The sequence below is a fragment of the Cydia fagiglandana genome, chromosome 4 (genome assembly GCF_963556715.1).
Source record: "Cydia fagiglandana chromosome 4, ilCydFagi1.1, whole genome shotgun sequence".
In the NCBI taxonomy this organism is placed as follows: domain Eukaryota; kingdom Metazoa; phylum Arthropoda; class Insecta; order Lepidoptera; family Tortricidae; genus Cydia; species Cydia fagiglandana.
Genome location: NC_085935.1, coordinates 5039898 through 5056333, shown reverse-complemented (window position 1 = coordinate 5056333; position 16436 = coordinate 5039898). Strand labels below are relative to the sequence as shown.

At 37.9% G+C, this 16436-nt stretch overlaps 1 protein-coding gene across 1 annotated transcript; it reads right to left on the bottom strand.

Annotated features, from left to right (window-relative positions):
• Positions 1–12074: 12074 nt before the first annotated feature.
• On the bottom strand, positions 12075–15363 carry LOC134663351 (uncharacterized). Its single transcript, XM_063519714.1, has 4 exons — positions 14896–15363; positions 13578–13907; positions 13348–13511; positions 12075–12080 (listed from the first exon to the last, which is right to left on the bottom strand). Exons 1-4 carry the CDS (start codon positions 15086–15088, stop codon positions 12075–12077), a joined length of 693 nt encoding a protein of 230 aa, XP_063375784.1. The 5' UTR covers positions 15089–15363.
• Positions 15364–16436: the final 1073 nt, after the last annotated feature.

The following is a 16436-nucleotide window of genomic DNA, read 5'->3' as shown; positions in this document are numbered from 1 at the left end:
TACCGTAAAATGGGGTGAGTTGGGTGAAATTTGACTTTCAAACCTCGATAAAATTTTATTTTTACATGTGAAAACTGAATGGTGTATATAATAAGTGGTTCGGACGTTTGTATTTTATTTTGGGTAGTTCCATTTCATAACTTTGACGATAAAGAGGAAAACCCACCTCACCCCGTAGTGCCTCGTATTTGGGGGGTGAGAGGGTTTTTCATACAAAGGTGATTTTGGAAGATTTTTGGATCGTTTTTTTTTTATTATGCGTATTACTATAACCCTATTTTAAATTGGAATACATTATTTTTGTAGCAGTAGCTTTAAAATTCCTTCTCACCCCCCTCTCAAACCTTCTCTCCCCATTCATAACCCAACTCTCCCCGCGAAACCTACTCACCCCGTTTTACGGTAGGTGTAATTCATCATTCGTTAATAAAACAAACTGAAATAAGTAAGTAGCTAAGTACATAGTTTCAATTTGAGTTATACTACTCGAAATTAGTTTTATTTCCTGGCCACAAAAAAAGAGGAAATAAAAAGACTCGCAAGATTATTTTAACCGAAATATCTGCATGCAACTCGAGCACCACAATTTACCGACCCAACAATCAGTTCCACAGAACTAGAATTTTACACAAAGCCGCCATAGCTAGGGTTGCCATACGTCCCGTATATACGGGACTGTCACCGTATTTAAGTATCACGTCCCGTATTTTTACTGGTCCCGTTTTTGTCCCGTATTTTGTCGATCGGTCCCATAGCACAGGCCTTCTTGAGCCGTGGGGCTTACGCTACGTCTTACGTAGGCGAACAACGCGCGAACGCGCCGCGCCGCCTGACATTCGCGTGCAAATCGCGCCGCACCGCGTTCGCAACGAGATCGCTTACGTAGGACACTTCTATGGGCATCAAAGGATTGATTTCGCCGCGCCGCGCCGCGCCGCGTTCGCGCGTTGTTCGCCTACGTAAGACGTAGCGTTAGTCAATTAATAGGGCTCTAGAACAGGGCTCTCCCAACCCCAGCAACCAGATACACCCCCCTCCCTCCGTTTCTGAGGCACAATATGGGCCTCAGGTAAAAAAGTTTGAAGACCCCTGCTCTAGAATACCACTGTCCCTTACCAGTTCCGACTAATTATGGCAACCCTAGCAATAGCACAATGTAAGTTGAAATCCACATGGACAATGCAACTCCGTGAGCGTACTTTTAACCGCCCGAAGCCATGTCAGTTGCCTGGCCGGGTATTCCATACTGATTACATAGTGCAAGATAACATCAAGATGTTAATTTATTCTATTGTATCCATGTATGTACAACATTATAAGAAATATTAAATTACATAAATTACTAAAAGACATAAATAGGAATATAAAACTAAAACTAACTACAATTAAAATAATTAAAACTAAAAATTAAAAATACCTATCAAAATTTGGTGCCCTCGGGAGGGTGCCCAACACGCAGGCAGCGTTCCCGCGCTGGATTGCGATGGCAATTCGCTGTGCGAGAAAGCTGTCCGCGCGGGGGTCACCCGTTGCCTCCCTCAACCTTTTCCCAAGCTCCTTAAGGAGCATATGTGCGCCTTTGCCCCACGAACCAAGTGTCTCGACGCCAAATGCGACGAATTCGTATTGCATAATTATTTTCCATCATATTTTCACGGAATGCAAAATATGTATATGAATGATAAATATGCAAAATATGAAAAATGAGTATGCAGTTGCTTTGAAAAGTAAATGGACTATAAAATCTAAATCTTGTGTTTATCTCTTCAACTTTGAACACAGTAAAGTTTAACTGACTTAAGGGGATCATTTTGCACACATTTCCCTCGTGTCTTGGTATATATTTCAGTCGGTCTCGGTACAAAAAGTTCTGAGGTTGACTGAAGTGGCATGATAAATACGAAGGTTTCCGAGAAAATAAGATGGAAAACAATTATGCACTCTACTGTAACTGTACCCGGTAGAAGTCAACAATTACTTATGTTGTCAACCCTGTGGAGTGTGGAAGTATGAGCGCGTCGAGGTATTTAGCGAAATAGCTAGAATCAAGCTAAGTTCACTCTTTGATAACACAGAGTGTGGAAGTGTTATCACAAACGTCAAACTTCAATTAAATTATGACGTTTCAAATAAGAATCTATCAATTGTATGTATACGTACAGATGTCAATCACAATGAAAACTAAAGATGATCAACTCTGGTTTAAGTAACCACGACACGACATCTGTATACGAGTATACATATAATGTATAGATTATAATGCGGTACGTCGTATAATAAAAGAGGGAAACAATATTAGGTAACATTTAAGTTGAATGAATTTATGGGCAATGCATGGTCCCCACGACAACCAACTTTCCTTAAGACTGCATCGAGCAAAATCAGCGAAAAAGGCAGTCACCGTTTAGTCGCTAGCGTCCACATCTCTTGATAATTTTTTTTATAATAAATATCATTATTATCCCAAAGAGTGTGTTTACAACGAATCACCCTTGAAAATTTGAAATCTTTTACAATATAATAAATACACTCATGCAAAGTTGTACCTAAAACGTGATGAACGAGTGTCAGCGTTTAGTAAAATTTGTATAAAAAAATCGATGCTCATGCTACAAAATCGAGTGATTTCGAAAGCCAGATAACTAGACTACAACGAATCAGGCTTTTCCTATTTTTCCTCTTAAAGGCTACAGAGAAATTCAATCCTAAACGTAAACTTTCGTAAAATTTCCATACATCCGCCATATCTGTCAAATCACAGATCATATAATACTAGTACAGATACCCAATCCCATACTAAAATCGCGCACCGTCCTAAGTAGCTTATACTTGTAGCTAATTTTTTAGTTCACACTCACGAACTAGATGGCGCGCGGAGCCACACGGAGCTAAAAAAACTCTTACGATTAACATGCGTTGAAATGGCGTGGAATTAGCCTTCTTGCGACATCTGTTGTAGCTTTGACACACTAAATCTACGCGTCACATTTACTTTTAAGGTTTATTATCACTAGATGGCGTTTCTGATATCGGCGACATAATTAAAATTTATTTACATATTAAGTCAATTTACGATAATGAAATCAATTTAACTTTTTTGTTGCTTTTTTGTATTATAAATTGAAGTTTGATTAGGTACTTTAGTAAGGCGTCAAAGTTTCGTTACAAATCACAGGTCATGATGTTCTTATCGCTTAGGTACCTTGCTTCGACGCAAGGCCCCAACGTTGTCTGAACGGCTACCGCGATAACCGAAATTCGCAAATTGCGGGGATCTTTCTCTTTTACTCCAACGAAGGCGTAATTAGAGTGACAGAGAAAAATCCCCGCAATTTGCGAACTTCGATTTTCGCGGTTATAGCCCTGTTCTCTTTGACGGCGCAGCAACTAGTATCAATTTTCTCTCCTTGCTCTTTTAAAAATGCTGTTTGTCAAAAAAGGACAACCATACTGTCGACAAGATGGACTTCAAATCAAGGTGTTACCGTTTTAGGTGGTGTCAAGTTGTGTAATGTGTGCGTAAAAACCATAGATATAATATACAGAGATACCTTCCAAGCGAGCTGTCAGTGGGACCACTTTTGTTTAGTGTACGATTAACAATGAGGCCCACCTTGCTGTAGCCATGTCGATAAAGTCATATCGATAAACTATCGACATTTCTTGCAATTTTAATTTTACTTCAAAGGTTTAACGATACCTTAAATGAACAAAAAACGCTTTTATTCTTTATTGTGGTTATCAGATCACAATTTTATAATCACGCCCCAGCATCCAAGGGAAAGTTCAGATATTTAATTACGTATTATGTGTGCTCTTTTAGGGATGTGAAAAGTCGATTTTTAATCATGTTATATATTGATAAACGCTACACAGCGGAACGAAATAGGGATTAATTGAAGCTTCAATATCTTCGTTAAACATAAACATAATTGAAATGCTTATGGACAATGAATATATTATAATATAATAATTCAATTATTGCGGAACACATATTTTAGTAGGTATTTATGTATTTTAATTAAATATCTGAACTTTCCCTTCGTTCCCTACTGGGGCGTGACGATAAAATTGTGATCTGATAACCGCAATAAAGAATAAAAGCGTTTTTGTTCATTTTATGTATCGATAAACCTTTGAAGTAAAATTAAAATTGCAAGAAATGTCGATAGTTTATCGACATGACTACAGCAAGGTGGATTCACATTGTTAATCGTCATAGAAGGTAGCATCCTATAGAAGTAGTATACGCGTGCCTCCGTGAGGGACTAAACATACGCAATGCGACAATATTAAAAACACGTTTTAACATTCAGTAGCTAACACACTATCGCACCGCACCAAGGTCATTGTGGGACGCATCCATAAGTAAGAGGGAGAAAGAGATATCGCTTTCCCACAATGACCTTGGTGCGGTGCGGTAGTGTGTTAGCTACTTTCCTGAGAACATACTTACCAAAAACAATCTACGTAATTCGGTCGGGTTATATGCTGCCCACCATAAACCATACTAAATTTATGGTGAGGAACAAACAAACAGTGAGGACTGTGACAAGGACAAGCAATAATACGGCTTTCTCTGCTACTCCTACTGTAAGTTCCATAAGTGCATCTCATTCGGTCGTTTGGCCCCTCCCCCTTTTCATCTCAATATTATTGTACCTCTATGTTAATCGTACACTAAACAATAGTGGTAAAGCCCCCATTCACACTCCTACCTTGTAATCCGCCTCGCAGGACTACGGCGTAGGATATAGCTCACACACCCTCCTACGTTGTAGGTCGCCTTGCAGGACTACGGAGCAAGAAATCGCTCACACACGGTACTGTTTTGCCGTCCATCATCAGTACTGCTTCGTTTCTCACAAGTGTCGGTCTACGTACTCTTGAAAATGTTGCGTGCAATAAAAAAAAAAAGAAAATAGCCTCTGCTGCTATGTATTTTCTTGTTATTGGATAAAAATACTTAGAAAAGAGTGTGGGAAAAGAAACTTCTAAAAATTCGCCAGAGAGCGCCATATTTCTTAAGTATTGGTAATAATTGTTGTAATGCCTATTCCTCCATTGTTTGTTGGAGTCTGGAGTGATTGAGTGATTTTTGGTCCCACTAACAGCGATTTTCTTTATAAATTTCAAAAAAATGGCGCGCTCTGTTGTCATACGTCAAACACCGTAGTCCGCAACGTAGGACGACAAGCCACACACAATCCTACGCGACGGAGTACAGCGGTGGGCGGGGCTTGCAGGATTTGTAGGACCCAAGAGGCATCCTACTTGGATGTTGTAGGACGGCACGTAATCCGCGACTCTCATACACAATCCTACCCAATGAGGCGGACTACAACGTAGGAGTGTGAATGGGGGGCTTAACAGTGACAGCTCGCTTAGACTTCATCTTTAAGTATATTATATCTATGCTTCGACGCGACAAGCCGAAGTTCGATTAAACCACTTAAGTAGCTAACACACTATCGCACTGCACCAAGGTCAATGACCTTGGTGCGGTGCGATAGTGTGTTAGCTACTTTAAACCAGCGAGCGAACTTACTTTGCCTCTGTATATATAATAATGCATTAATCAAAGAGGCCTCTAATACTGGTTTGAAGATATCTAGTACCTACGCATCACATTATTTCGGCATAAAGAACACGGCAATAAGCGCTATGATTTATTTTAATAATAATATTCTTGGCGCTATGCGATCATAGACTAGGAATCCTCTAGACCGAGTTTAGAGCAATTATTTCAATCAACCGATGATGCCAAAAATGCGGGGGTGCACGGGACGAGGTGAGCGAAGTCCCGTGCCGTGATTGTTCCGTTCAAAGACACGGACATCACACAAAGACACTTTCGACTCGAACATGGAGTAAAACTACCGTATGCGTAGTTTGTATACGTATGTATACGTAGGGGGTAGCGCGACTATGCTCAGTCTGGAGGATGTTTTGTCTGTGTATGCGATGCATTGCTTGCTGTGCACGTGGCCTTGAGAGGCCCAAGGTTGCGCCGATACGAAAGATTTGATACTTACGTTCATTAAAATCGAAACTAAGCGAATGTAGCTTTAGCATGATAATAAACGCTTAATAGTTATTTATTTATTTAATATTTAACTTGAAATTAGGATTATATGAAGGGTTTAACATGCTATGTATAATATATAATTATAATATACTGTATAGGTATAATATACAAATACTTAAGCTCAAAATCAAGAAGTACCGGGGTCTCGGCTCCGAATATTTTTTATGCCATTTAGGGTTGAGTTAAGACCCTTGGTCTAATGCTCTGCAGCTTTTTAAAGAGCTATCAAAAAGACTGATCTATTTCACTGGTGACCAAAGAGCTGGCAGCTTTCTCCCACAACGTGTTAGCATCGCAATATAGTGGGGAAATACTGCCAGCGTCCTCGGCACCAAGCCTAAGGGGCCCGATTTGTTAGATATATTTTTATTTTATACAGTATTAATTTTTAGTTTCAATTTAGTTTTATTTTATAGATAGTTTATTTTTTATTATGTGCCTAGCTAAAACAAAAAATAAACAATGAATACATAGAAAACACCAATTACTCAGGAACAAATATCTGTACTCATCAGTCATCAAGTGTTCGGCAAAGTCGGTGCCACACCACGGGATTCCTACTAGAAATCTTAATATGACCATGACTCAAACGCTGCTATCTTGGTCGAGAAAGTAATTTGAGTATTAGAAGATCGAGTGTTATTTTTTTATAAATGGACTTTTATACACTGAATCATAAATTGTATCATTATTGTTTAAAAACATTGACACTTACACTTTTACAGAGTAGGTATTATTTCAATTTCCCGTATAAATTATATATCATACTACTTATTTTTTGCACCCGTGTTAAATACAGTGTTGTCTAAAGTAATAAATAACCATTTACCTGACTAGCTGGTTTGTCGAATCAAATGTCACAGTTGGAATTTCTATTGTTTGCGTCAAATCTAAACTAGGACGTAAGAGACGGCAAACAGTGTCCCTTTATTAGTTTATTCTATCCTTTTCTAGTTCAATGATAAAGATTTGGTTGATAACCCATTTCTAGTACAAAATATGTTTATTTATATTCCTCAGACCATTAAGTTCGCATGTTGTGATTTAAAGTTTATTTGCTTAGTGTTTACCTAGGTATTGTAAAACCTTCACCCATGTTCCATATTATATTTATTATACTGTAATATAATTTTATTTCAATAACTTATTAAAATGAGAAACATTGTAGAAGTAAGTAATACACAGTGATCGGCACGACCCGTGACGCACCGCGGGATTCAAAGAGGAAATAATGATATGGACATGACATGATTCGCAAAAATTAAGAGTTATGTATTTGTAAATAGAAGTGAGAATATTTAATAAAATCATAAAATGTATCATTTTTCATTAAAGAAAATATTAACTTTGGTTTTATTTTATACTGCGTAAAATATTACGTGCACTCATATAAAATAATTATATAAGTGTTAAAATATAATCATTTAAAGTGCATAAAAACCCTTTTCCCTACCTGGCTACTACTACCTGGCATGTCGAAGGTCACTATCGTGTTTTCTATTGTTTGCGTTTATGATCAATCCCGGGGAATATCCATATTAACATAATGATTGAGGTCATTGACACCATGCGGCACGGGTCGTGCCGATCACTGGTAATACAACACGAATCCCGGAATTCCCACGGCACGGCATATCCATATTAGCATATTGATTGAGGTCATTAACCCCGTGTGGCACCAACTCTGCCGATCACCTTATCACACAAATAAATTCTCTTACCGGGATTTGATCCCAGGACCATCGGCTTCACAGGCAGGGTCACTGTACCTACTAGGCCAGACCAGACCGATCGCCAAATAAGGTAATAATATGACTCATAGGAGTCAAATGAGATTTATAGTTGTATTGTATTGTACTTATAACAAATTATAAATAAATAAATCGTAGATAAATATTATCGAGCGTCAGAGGGCCTATGGGGAGATCAAGCCGCAGGACGTAGTGCGTGCCATCATGGCATGCCCCATACCGTAATTAGTGAGCGTCCTCTAACAGTACCTCCTCCGGGCCCTCCAGTGTCCTCTCTCTCTCTCTGATCTATTGTCTTAGCACAGTAGGAGCGCTGCGACAGCACAGAATAAATAATATAGGTAGTACTACAACCGTATAGAAAGGACACCTACAAAACCTAAGTTTGACAGCGATTCAGGAACAAATCATGCTATCCCTTTCTACTGAATGTCACTATATCTTTATGATTTTTTTTTTATTTTGGCTATTAAGGGTTGTCGAAATTCATGTCTTTATCTTATCTGTGGTCGTGCACGCAAAAGGACGTCAAGTGGTGCCACCTTGCCCAAAAGGAGGAGTGTATTCCCACGCACTGGCGACAGTATCTCGCTTGCGTGATAGACTACTAGGTAGACTAGGTACCCATCCCTCTCATATAAATAAAGTTATACATATAAAGAGCTCGGTACCTACCCATCGTTTGATTTGTGCGAGAGGCAATTAGCGTGACTCGCGCCTGAGTCGCGCCATAGTACATTGTGCTAGCCTCGCGCCTCGCCGTTCTCGCCGGGCATTCGCCGGGCGACTGGACGAGCTTGATTCGGAACGGGTGTTGCTTTGCGTGTTTTAAAAACTACCTATATGATTGCATTAAAAAAATAAAACACAGTAAACCTTTTTTTTTCTTCAGAGTTTAGGTCATTTGGATTTTTTAAACTATACTGAAAAACGTAATTCAAGACCAAACAAAGTAAGAAAATGTTGCCACTTTTTACTAGCGCGTCTTGTATTTATGTAAAAATAAGTAAATAAAAGTACTCTTTTAAATCGTAGGAGTAAAATTACTAATAAATAAATTATCTTAGCGTGATTATCAGTGTTCGGCAAACTTGGTGCCACGCGGGGTATAATGACCTGACCTGACCTGAAATGAGAGTCGGGCCTTCAATATTGAGAGGAAAGGGGCGGCCGCTTCTCCATAGTTACGTAGTTTGACTTTTTTCGAATTTTTGATTATTGTAAAAATTAATAGGAGCGAAAAACAGATTTCATACAAATAGCTAAATGCTCCTAACTTTTATAATAACTAAAAATTCGAAAAGAAAATTAATCGTAGGGTCATATAGTTGTGGTTGATATACAAAAAAATCGTAATCGAAGCCGTTCATACATACGGTTTGAGCGCATTGTATGAATGACCTTGATATGCCGCTCGCTCTTTTGCGTCCAGGGGTGACGGGGCCGATTTTTGAATTTCGATCGCTCGATTTCGTCACTCGAAAGCCTGTGGAAAACAGTGAAATGCAAATTTTTGAAATACGAGAGATAGAAATTTGGAATCGAGTGGTAATGACCACTCGTTTTCAATTCTATTAGTAGAATTTAAATGCCTAGTAGTGGAGACATTATTGAACGAAATACACGAAATCGAGTGGTAAGTGGCCCCCAGTCCGCGGGCGCGGGGTAACACTTCATTAGCTTATTAAGTTACTAATGAAAATATCCAAAACCGAGTTAAAGATTATTGTCAATTTTATTGACTGGGGCACAGCGATTTCAACAAAATATTTCTAACATTTTTTACCTTCAATAGAAACTAGACATGTGCGCCGCGCCGCCGCCGCCGACGATTTTTCCACGCCGCCGCCGATAAATTTGACCGGCGTATAATCGGCGTGGAAAATTTGGATAACTATCGTGTCTTATTGCATGTTGCGTAGTTAGTAGATATTAGTGTCAGAGGTAGAATTTAAAGAACCTTATAAAAATTTCGCTTATAATTTGCCAGTGAAACAAATTAGTATCATTTTTGTCGTTGCGGTGTTAGCTGTGATAACGATTTAGCATTAATTTAAACAAGACCTAGTTTCTGGATCACAGGTTATTTGATAAGTACCTGTTTTTACGCACAATTTTTTTATACAACGCATTTTGTTTTACATTCCCTAAAGTCAAGAAAATAGCAGGGTCATATCCTAGGACATAAACATGCTATTTTCTACTTAGAATGATGATGTGGAGAATTATGGTCATCATATATGATATATTATAATATATCATGGCACTTACACGCTGCAAGTGCCATGCGATACGGGATGAGCGAATCAGCCTGCCGGAGACGTTTACTTTGGAAAACGACGATATCTTTATTCTAACATACATTTCTGATAAACTTCAGTTCAGACAAATGTAAAGTAGTTCATAATTATTTCATAACATATCATAGGCGCGGCGGCAGCGGCTGAGAAGGAGGACTTAACTTATAAATAAATATTTTTGTGTTATATTTGTATTACGCTTACGAAGTCATTATCTCCCTTAAAATGTAGCGTTTTAAATTGTCCTTATTAAGTTTGTATTTAAACATACCGTTGGTAACTGTTACGTTCGTTTTACCCTTTGGGTACGGAACCCTAAAAAAAGCAAAACATGTTAATGTCAGGTTCTATGTGATTCTATTTCTTAAAAATAAACACAAATTATATTCCTATAAGTAAATTGATAAAACATTGAGATACTTAAATAAAAAAACAACAAAAAGTTAAGAGAGGACATTATGTTTATTTTTGATAACCAAAGATAACCGTGGAGGAGACAACCTGCTATTTAATAAATTTTCCTCAAAATCCCTTTTAAGCATGTGATTACATTATTTGGGTTATAAGCTCGCTCGGTGAATACATTGGACAGGGTGCTGTTGCGGCTGCCGCGCTGTGCCGCGACGCTTTGCAAAGTCTGCATCAGCCGCCACAGTCACAGCCTCCTGAGCGTAGTAGCGAGGAGGTGGGACAGTGGCCTAGTCAGGAACTGGGCCTCGCTTCACAGACGCACAGCAGAGTTGTCCATGCCCAAGACAGCGAGCGAATGATCACCCCACACGATGAGGCGTGATATGCAACAGTCTCAAAAGCAGAAATGCAGACCTCTCACATCCTTCCACAAGAAGGGTGTCGAATGATTTACCTACCTATTACTCACTTCACTTAAGTTTAGGCACTAATATAGTTGTTTAAGCATTTTCATGTTACTAACAAACTATGGACACATTATGGACACATATTCGTCTGAAATAAATGCGTTTTTCTTTGTATAAAATCTCGGATATAAAATGGCCGTCGAGTATTAATCCTCTGTGCAATTTAATTATGTGCCCAGGCTACATATGCAATTTTATCACAGTGCAACAGCTGCTCGCCATTACATACAACTAGAATTTTAAAATGAATTATACCTTATTTCTGAATTAAGTGAAGTACTAGTTGTTACTCCACCGCAATACTATGTCACAGATCATATAGGTAATACTAGTACTATGTTTACCTTTTCATGCAGCATGCAGCAAGCATAATCAACTCTAGGATCTAGGACCTTAGGTGCGAGGATCACATACACAGATTATTCAGACCTTAATTACCAATAATTCGCCTCATAAATAAATGTAATGAGATCTGTCAAAACGATATACATTGCAAGTTGCAGTTGGTTAACAGTCGCATCACGGGTCGATAGCGAAATTAAATGTTAAAATCATCAATTATATTATAATCATCTTTATTTGTGTTAATTGTGTTGCAAAATTTTTATTTTAGATTTTGAATCAAATGATGACTTCTTAGATTTACAAAAATCGTGAATTTTAACTTGAAATAATTTTCTCATCAAAAAATCAAGATGAGTTGCATCGTGATAATCATCAGGAATTTCGGTATTATTAATCAAATTTGTAATCAAGTTCCTCTCATGAATGAAGTCGATTCTATTATTAAACAAAGTAAGCAGTCGATCGACTAATTGTAATAAGAAATCAGTAGGCGATTTTAACGTCGGTGTAAGCATATTGCTGTATGTTTTGTTAATCAATAATAATTCCCTTTTATCTAATAAATCAACTTCATTCTTGAGCAATACTTGTTTACAGATTGAGCAATCAAATTTTTCAACGCACACCTTGCCCAACCAACCTGCAAAATATACAACCGAACATGTTTCCAAAGTTATTTCGTTCGTGGATCCTGGTATGTTTTCAGAGGCTACTATTTCTGAAACAGAAATGGTAGCTCCTGAATTAGAAGGACCAGCAATAGCTTCTTCGCTTTCAATATGGTGTGTTGAAATTGAAGACGCTATTTCTGACCCTTCAAGTCGTTGTGTATTCGGTTGGTTGGTGGTTGACAAAAATGTGTCATTATCTGATTCGCAATTTGTACTTTCTAATTTAATTAAATTGTTCAGTAAATTTGATCGGAACATAGCTCTTAAACTTTTTGATGTTGGATTTCGATTACACCCACCCTTAATTCTGTAAATTCCGAACAAATTTTCGATCACGTCTTGATTTAATCTATTGGTCATTAAAAAATTTACCTCGGTGCCCTCAGAAAATTCTTCGGCGGAGAACTGAAGAACGGCATTAATTGTTTGCTGCATACCCTCGAAGCAAGGGGGGGTTGTCAATTTAATTGAATTATTTTTTCCAATCATCTTTTTTTTCAAATCGGCGAATATTTTTTTCCCTTCAATTAAGATTTCGTATACACGTGATTTTTTATTGTTAGTTAAAGCGCATTTGTATGGATTTTTATCGAATTTATTTTTTGAATTTAATGAATCAAATAAATCATTGACATGCATTACAAAATCAGCTGTGGTGTTTGCCGTGTCGCTTTTCAGTTCTCCGCTATCTATTGCCGTGATTATCGCTGCACCGACCGAGTGACTCAGAACTTGAGTCGCAAGTTTAACTTTCATCTTTTGAAAGTTATTCGGTTTAAGATGCACCGGGGTTAATTTTCTTAATGATTTACTTTTATTATTTTTATCAATATTGTACACCTCAATTATATCTTTAAATGAAATTTCATTTCCATTTAAATCAAAATTATTGTCAATCAAATTATTTCTTATATTTTTAATCAAATGAGGCACATCATTAATTGCAAAAATCTTGTGATCATCAATAAAAAAGAAAGGATCGTCTTTAGTTGCCCCCAAAGTTTTAATTGCCTTTACGTTTGTGGTGGCTTGGTCACACACCACGACTTTTGGCAACAGCCCACATTGAAACAATTTATTAATTACAGATCTAATCAAATTAATCAAAATATCAGCAGCAACGGGTTTGTTCGAGAGAAAATATGCCAGAGGGATTTTCCATTTAGTGTAAATTCCTCTGGCAACAAACACCAGTGCATGCTGGGCAACTTTGGGGGAACGGTCACCTTCACCAAAATCTTCAAAACCTTCAATCATATCAAATTTCATTGTATAATCTAAATCAATCTTAATGCTCATTTCATCGAAACATACAGTGCATGCTTTGTCTTTAATTGATGAATCAGCAAACTTATTCCTAATATTTTCAAATATATCATCGTTTAGTCCGGGTAAACAATCGGTGGCTTGTAACCAGTTCTGGATGGTGGTCGGAGCAGCTAGTACTACACCTTGGTTTCTCAAATGATTATATGCGGCTGGGGATTTGTAAAAAAGTGATATACAAAATTTTTTTTCGGCCTCGGTCCACTGTTGCTTATTACTTTTTTTTAACTGCATCTGCGTCAACACCTTCGATGCATCACTTTTAAACTTAGTAGTACTTAAATTTATGAATTTCTTATTCAGGATTTTTTTCTGCAATCTTCTATACTTCATTCTTTCCTTCTTCAACATTTTTTTCGTATCTTCAATAACAGTTTTTAATCTTTTACAATTCGGTGTGTCGCTATCGGCTGGTCGCTTGCGTTTTTTCGGTGTCGTAAATAATTCTGTGTCATATAAATCGCCTTCCTCCTCATTTTCTTCACGTTTTTTAACACCAGGGTAAACTTTTTTTGGTGTTAATACTTTAAATTCTGTCGGTTCTTGGCCTAGAAAAAGAAAATAGGTAGGTACATAATATTGTAACGAACCGCGATAGTTATTCATGAAAATTAAATATAACTGTGGAAATGGGTCAAATCAATGGGATTCAGTTTTTCTTTAAACATTTTTAATGTCTGACTTTGGCCATAATTCAATTTAAATGGAAATATATGAGTGCCTATCTTCAAGTGATACTTTTTAGAATGAGGAATACTTATATGAGCTAAAAAATACATAAAGTTTTCATTTATTGTGCAAAAATCAGTTTATTTGTATGAAAAGGTAAAACAATTAATTTAAAAATGAACTCCTCGTCCCTAAATTATACAAAACCGATATATAACTTGACCTAGTTGCTAAGAGCATGAAGAAATATAGCACAGATTGGACCTGGGGACCCGACCGTTTCCCCTCTCTCCTCCTTTTTGGTACACGGTACGATCTCGTTGCTACCAGGCCAAACAGCACATTATTTGGTAACAAAGGTATGCAAGGCATCTAACACAACCAATAAAACCTCCATGAACTTAATGGGAGACATATTTTATTAAGTTTTGACAGTATCCAGTACTTACTTATTAACGTCAATTAAGGCACCAGTGTTGGGTTGCCTATAATGATATGCCCAGTGCCCACTTCGATTAACAATGAAACTATTTTTCCATGAATTTACTAGTAAACCCCTATCCGTTAGTATGCGATTCATTAATGGACGCACCAAGGCCCAAATCGGGACAAGGTTCTTTTCAATGATGTACCTACTAAATAGTAAGCCGAGGGCCTACCGTGTACACTGAAGTTCTAGTATCTTTTTTCACATCACCAAAGACACTGAATAATCATAGGTATGGTAACATTCCATTTCTAACCGCAGCTGCACTACCAGTAGGTACTGAACGCGTCGCTGTCATTGTCAATTTCCATAGTAAAATGAACAGTAGTGCAGCTGTCGTTGGAAATAGATTGTCACCTGTAATCACAATAATCACATACCCTCTGATGTTGATGCAACTGGTGAGTCTGGGAAGTTCTCTGTCGATTGATCTGCTTTGTAATGGACAGGTACGGCTAACTTATTCAATCTTTTACGTATACCATCTTCCTTTTGAATGAACCGCTTTTCGAAATGATCAATGCAGATATATTTGCGTCGAAGAGCATTTCGAGACAAGTGGGCAATGGTCATGTTACCTGAAATTTATGAAATGTATATTATTTTTAACAAATTTATAAAAAAAAATTAGTCAAAAATTATTTGTTTTTCATCAATTAATGCAGTTATTATTTTTAAATAATTAAATACTTTCGCAAACTCGTTGATTTAACGTATCACCACACGTTGCAAGTTATCTACTTTTCGCACTTGTATTGTAATTATTTTACGGATTCGTGCTGGCGTTTCACAATTTGCCTAGGAATATCACTCCTTGAGGTTTGCATGATATGGCTTAGTGTTCGCTATTAGGCAGATCACGAAATGGCGGCCTTTCATGATCTGCCTAGGAATATCTCGATATGCCCGATTTTACGATCTGCCGTCGGCATATACACGGTGGCTAAAAATAACTGCATTCGATTTATACGGAGTCACAGTATAATAAAGAGTACTAACGTACAGTATGGACACTCCCTGCCTCCCGTTGAAAGTGCCGCCCACCCGCTCTCGGTTACCTCACAGTTACGGCTCGGCCACGACATCGAGCGACTTGCGACGGCGGGAGCGATAACCATAGGTTGGAGCGTGACACAGCGATCGGACCTTTCGCTCCAACCTATGGTTATCGTAATCGCTCCCGCCGTCGCAAGTCGCTCGATGTCGTGGCCGAGCCGTTACCGGCTGGCAAGGACGCGACGAGCGACGACGCGGTGCGCAGAGCGGAGGCCACGTAAAATATTCAAATATTAAATAAATATTTACAAAACCTATCAGATCACACTGAAAACAACACAATATGAACAAAAAATCATGTTTTCAACTTACGTAATATTTTGGTGGGCTGAATTTCCTTACAAAAATTTTGTTAGGTACTTCGTTTATTTATACTGATTCAAAATAGGTACCTAACTATTGTATATATCGAGCTTAGATACCCACCTTACAGCATAATACGATTCTTATTTTTTCATAATTCGCGCAATGAGTTTTGAGTCATTGAGGTCATCGAACTTGACAACAAAATGGCGAGAACCCTAGCACGTCTATCTCACTCACACAAGCATGGTACGCGTTCACCTACACGAGCTTAGGCTCTGTGCGTAGGAACGCGTTTGTTTCATACATTTGTTCGCCAGTGTCCGAGGTGTGACGGAGTATACCACTTTCTTAGGAGGTCACTTTCGAGTTGGTCACTTTCTGAAATCGTCACTTGCTTAGGACGTCACATTCTGAGTTAGTCACTTTCTGAGGTCGTCATATTCTGAGCACGTCACTTTCTGAGAACATCACTTTCTGAGGACGTCACTTTTTGAGTACCTACGTCACTTTTTTTCGTAGTAAGATTTAAGCACGAACAATAAATAATCATGTTAGCTGT

Excerpts from the sequence above, each read along its gene's own strand:
- LOC134663351 (XM_063519714.1), bottom strand. The coding sequence starts at position 15,088 with ATGACCATTGCCCACTTGTCTCGAAATGCTCTTCGACGCAAATATATC. Across the intron at positions 13,908-14,895 it reads AGTTGCATCAACATCAGAGG|GCCAAGAACCGACAGAATTT; the intron begins GTATGTGATTAT and ends TTCTTTTTCTAG. Across the intron at positions 13,512-13,577 it reads GCAGATGCAGTTAAAAAAAA|CCGCATATAATCATTTGAGA; the intron begins GTAATAAGCAAC and ends ACAAATCCCCAG.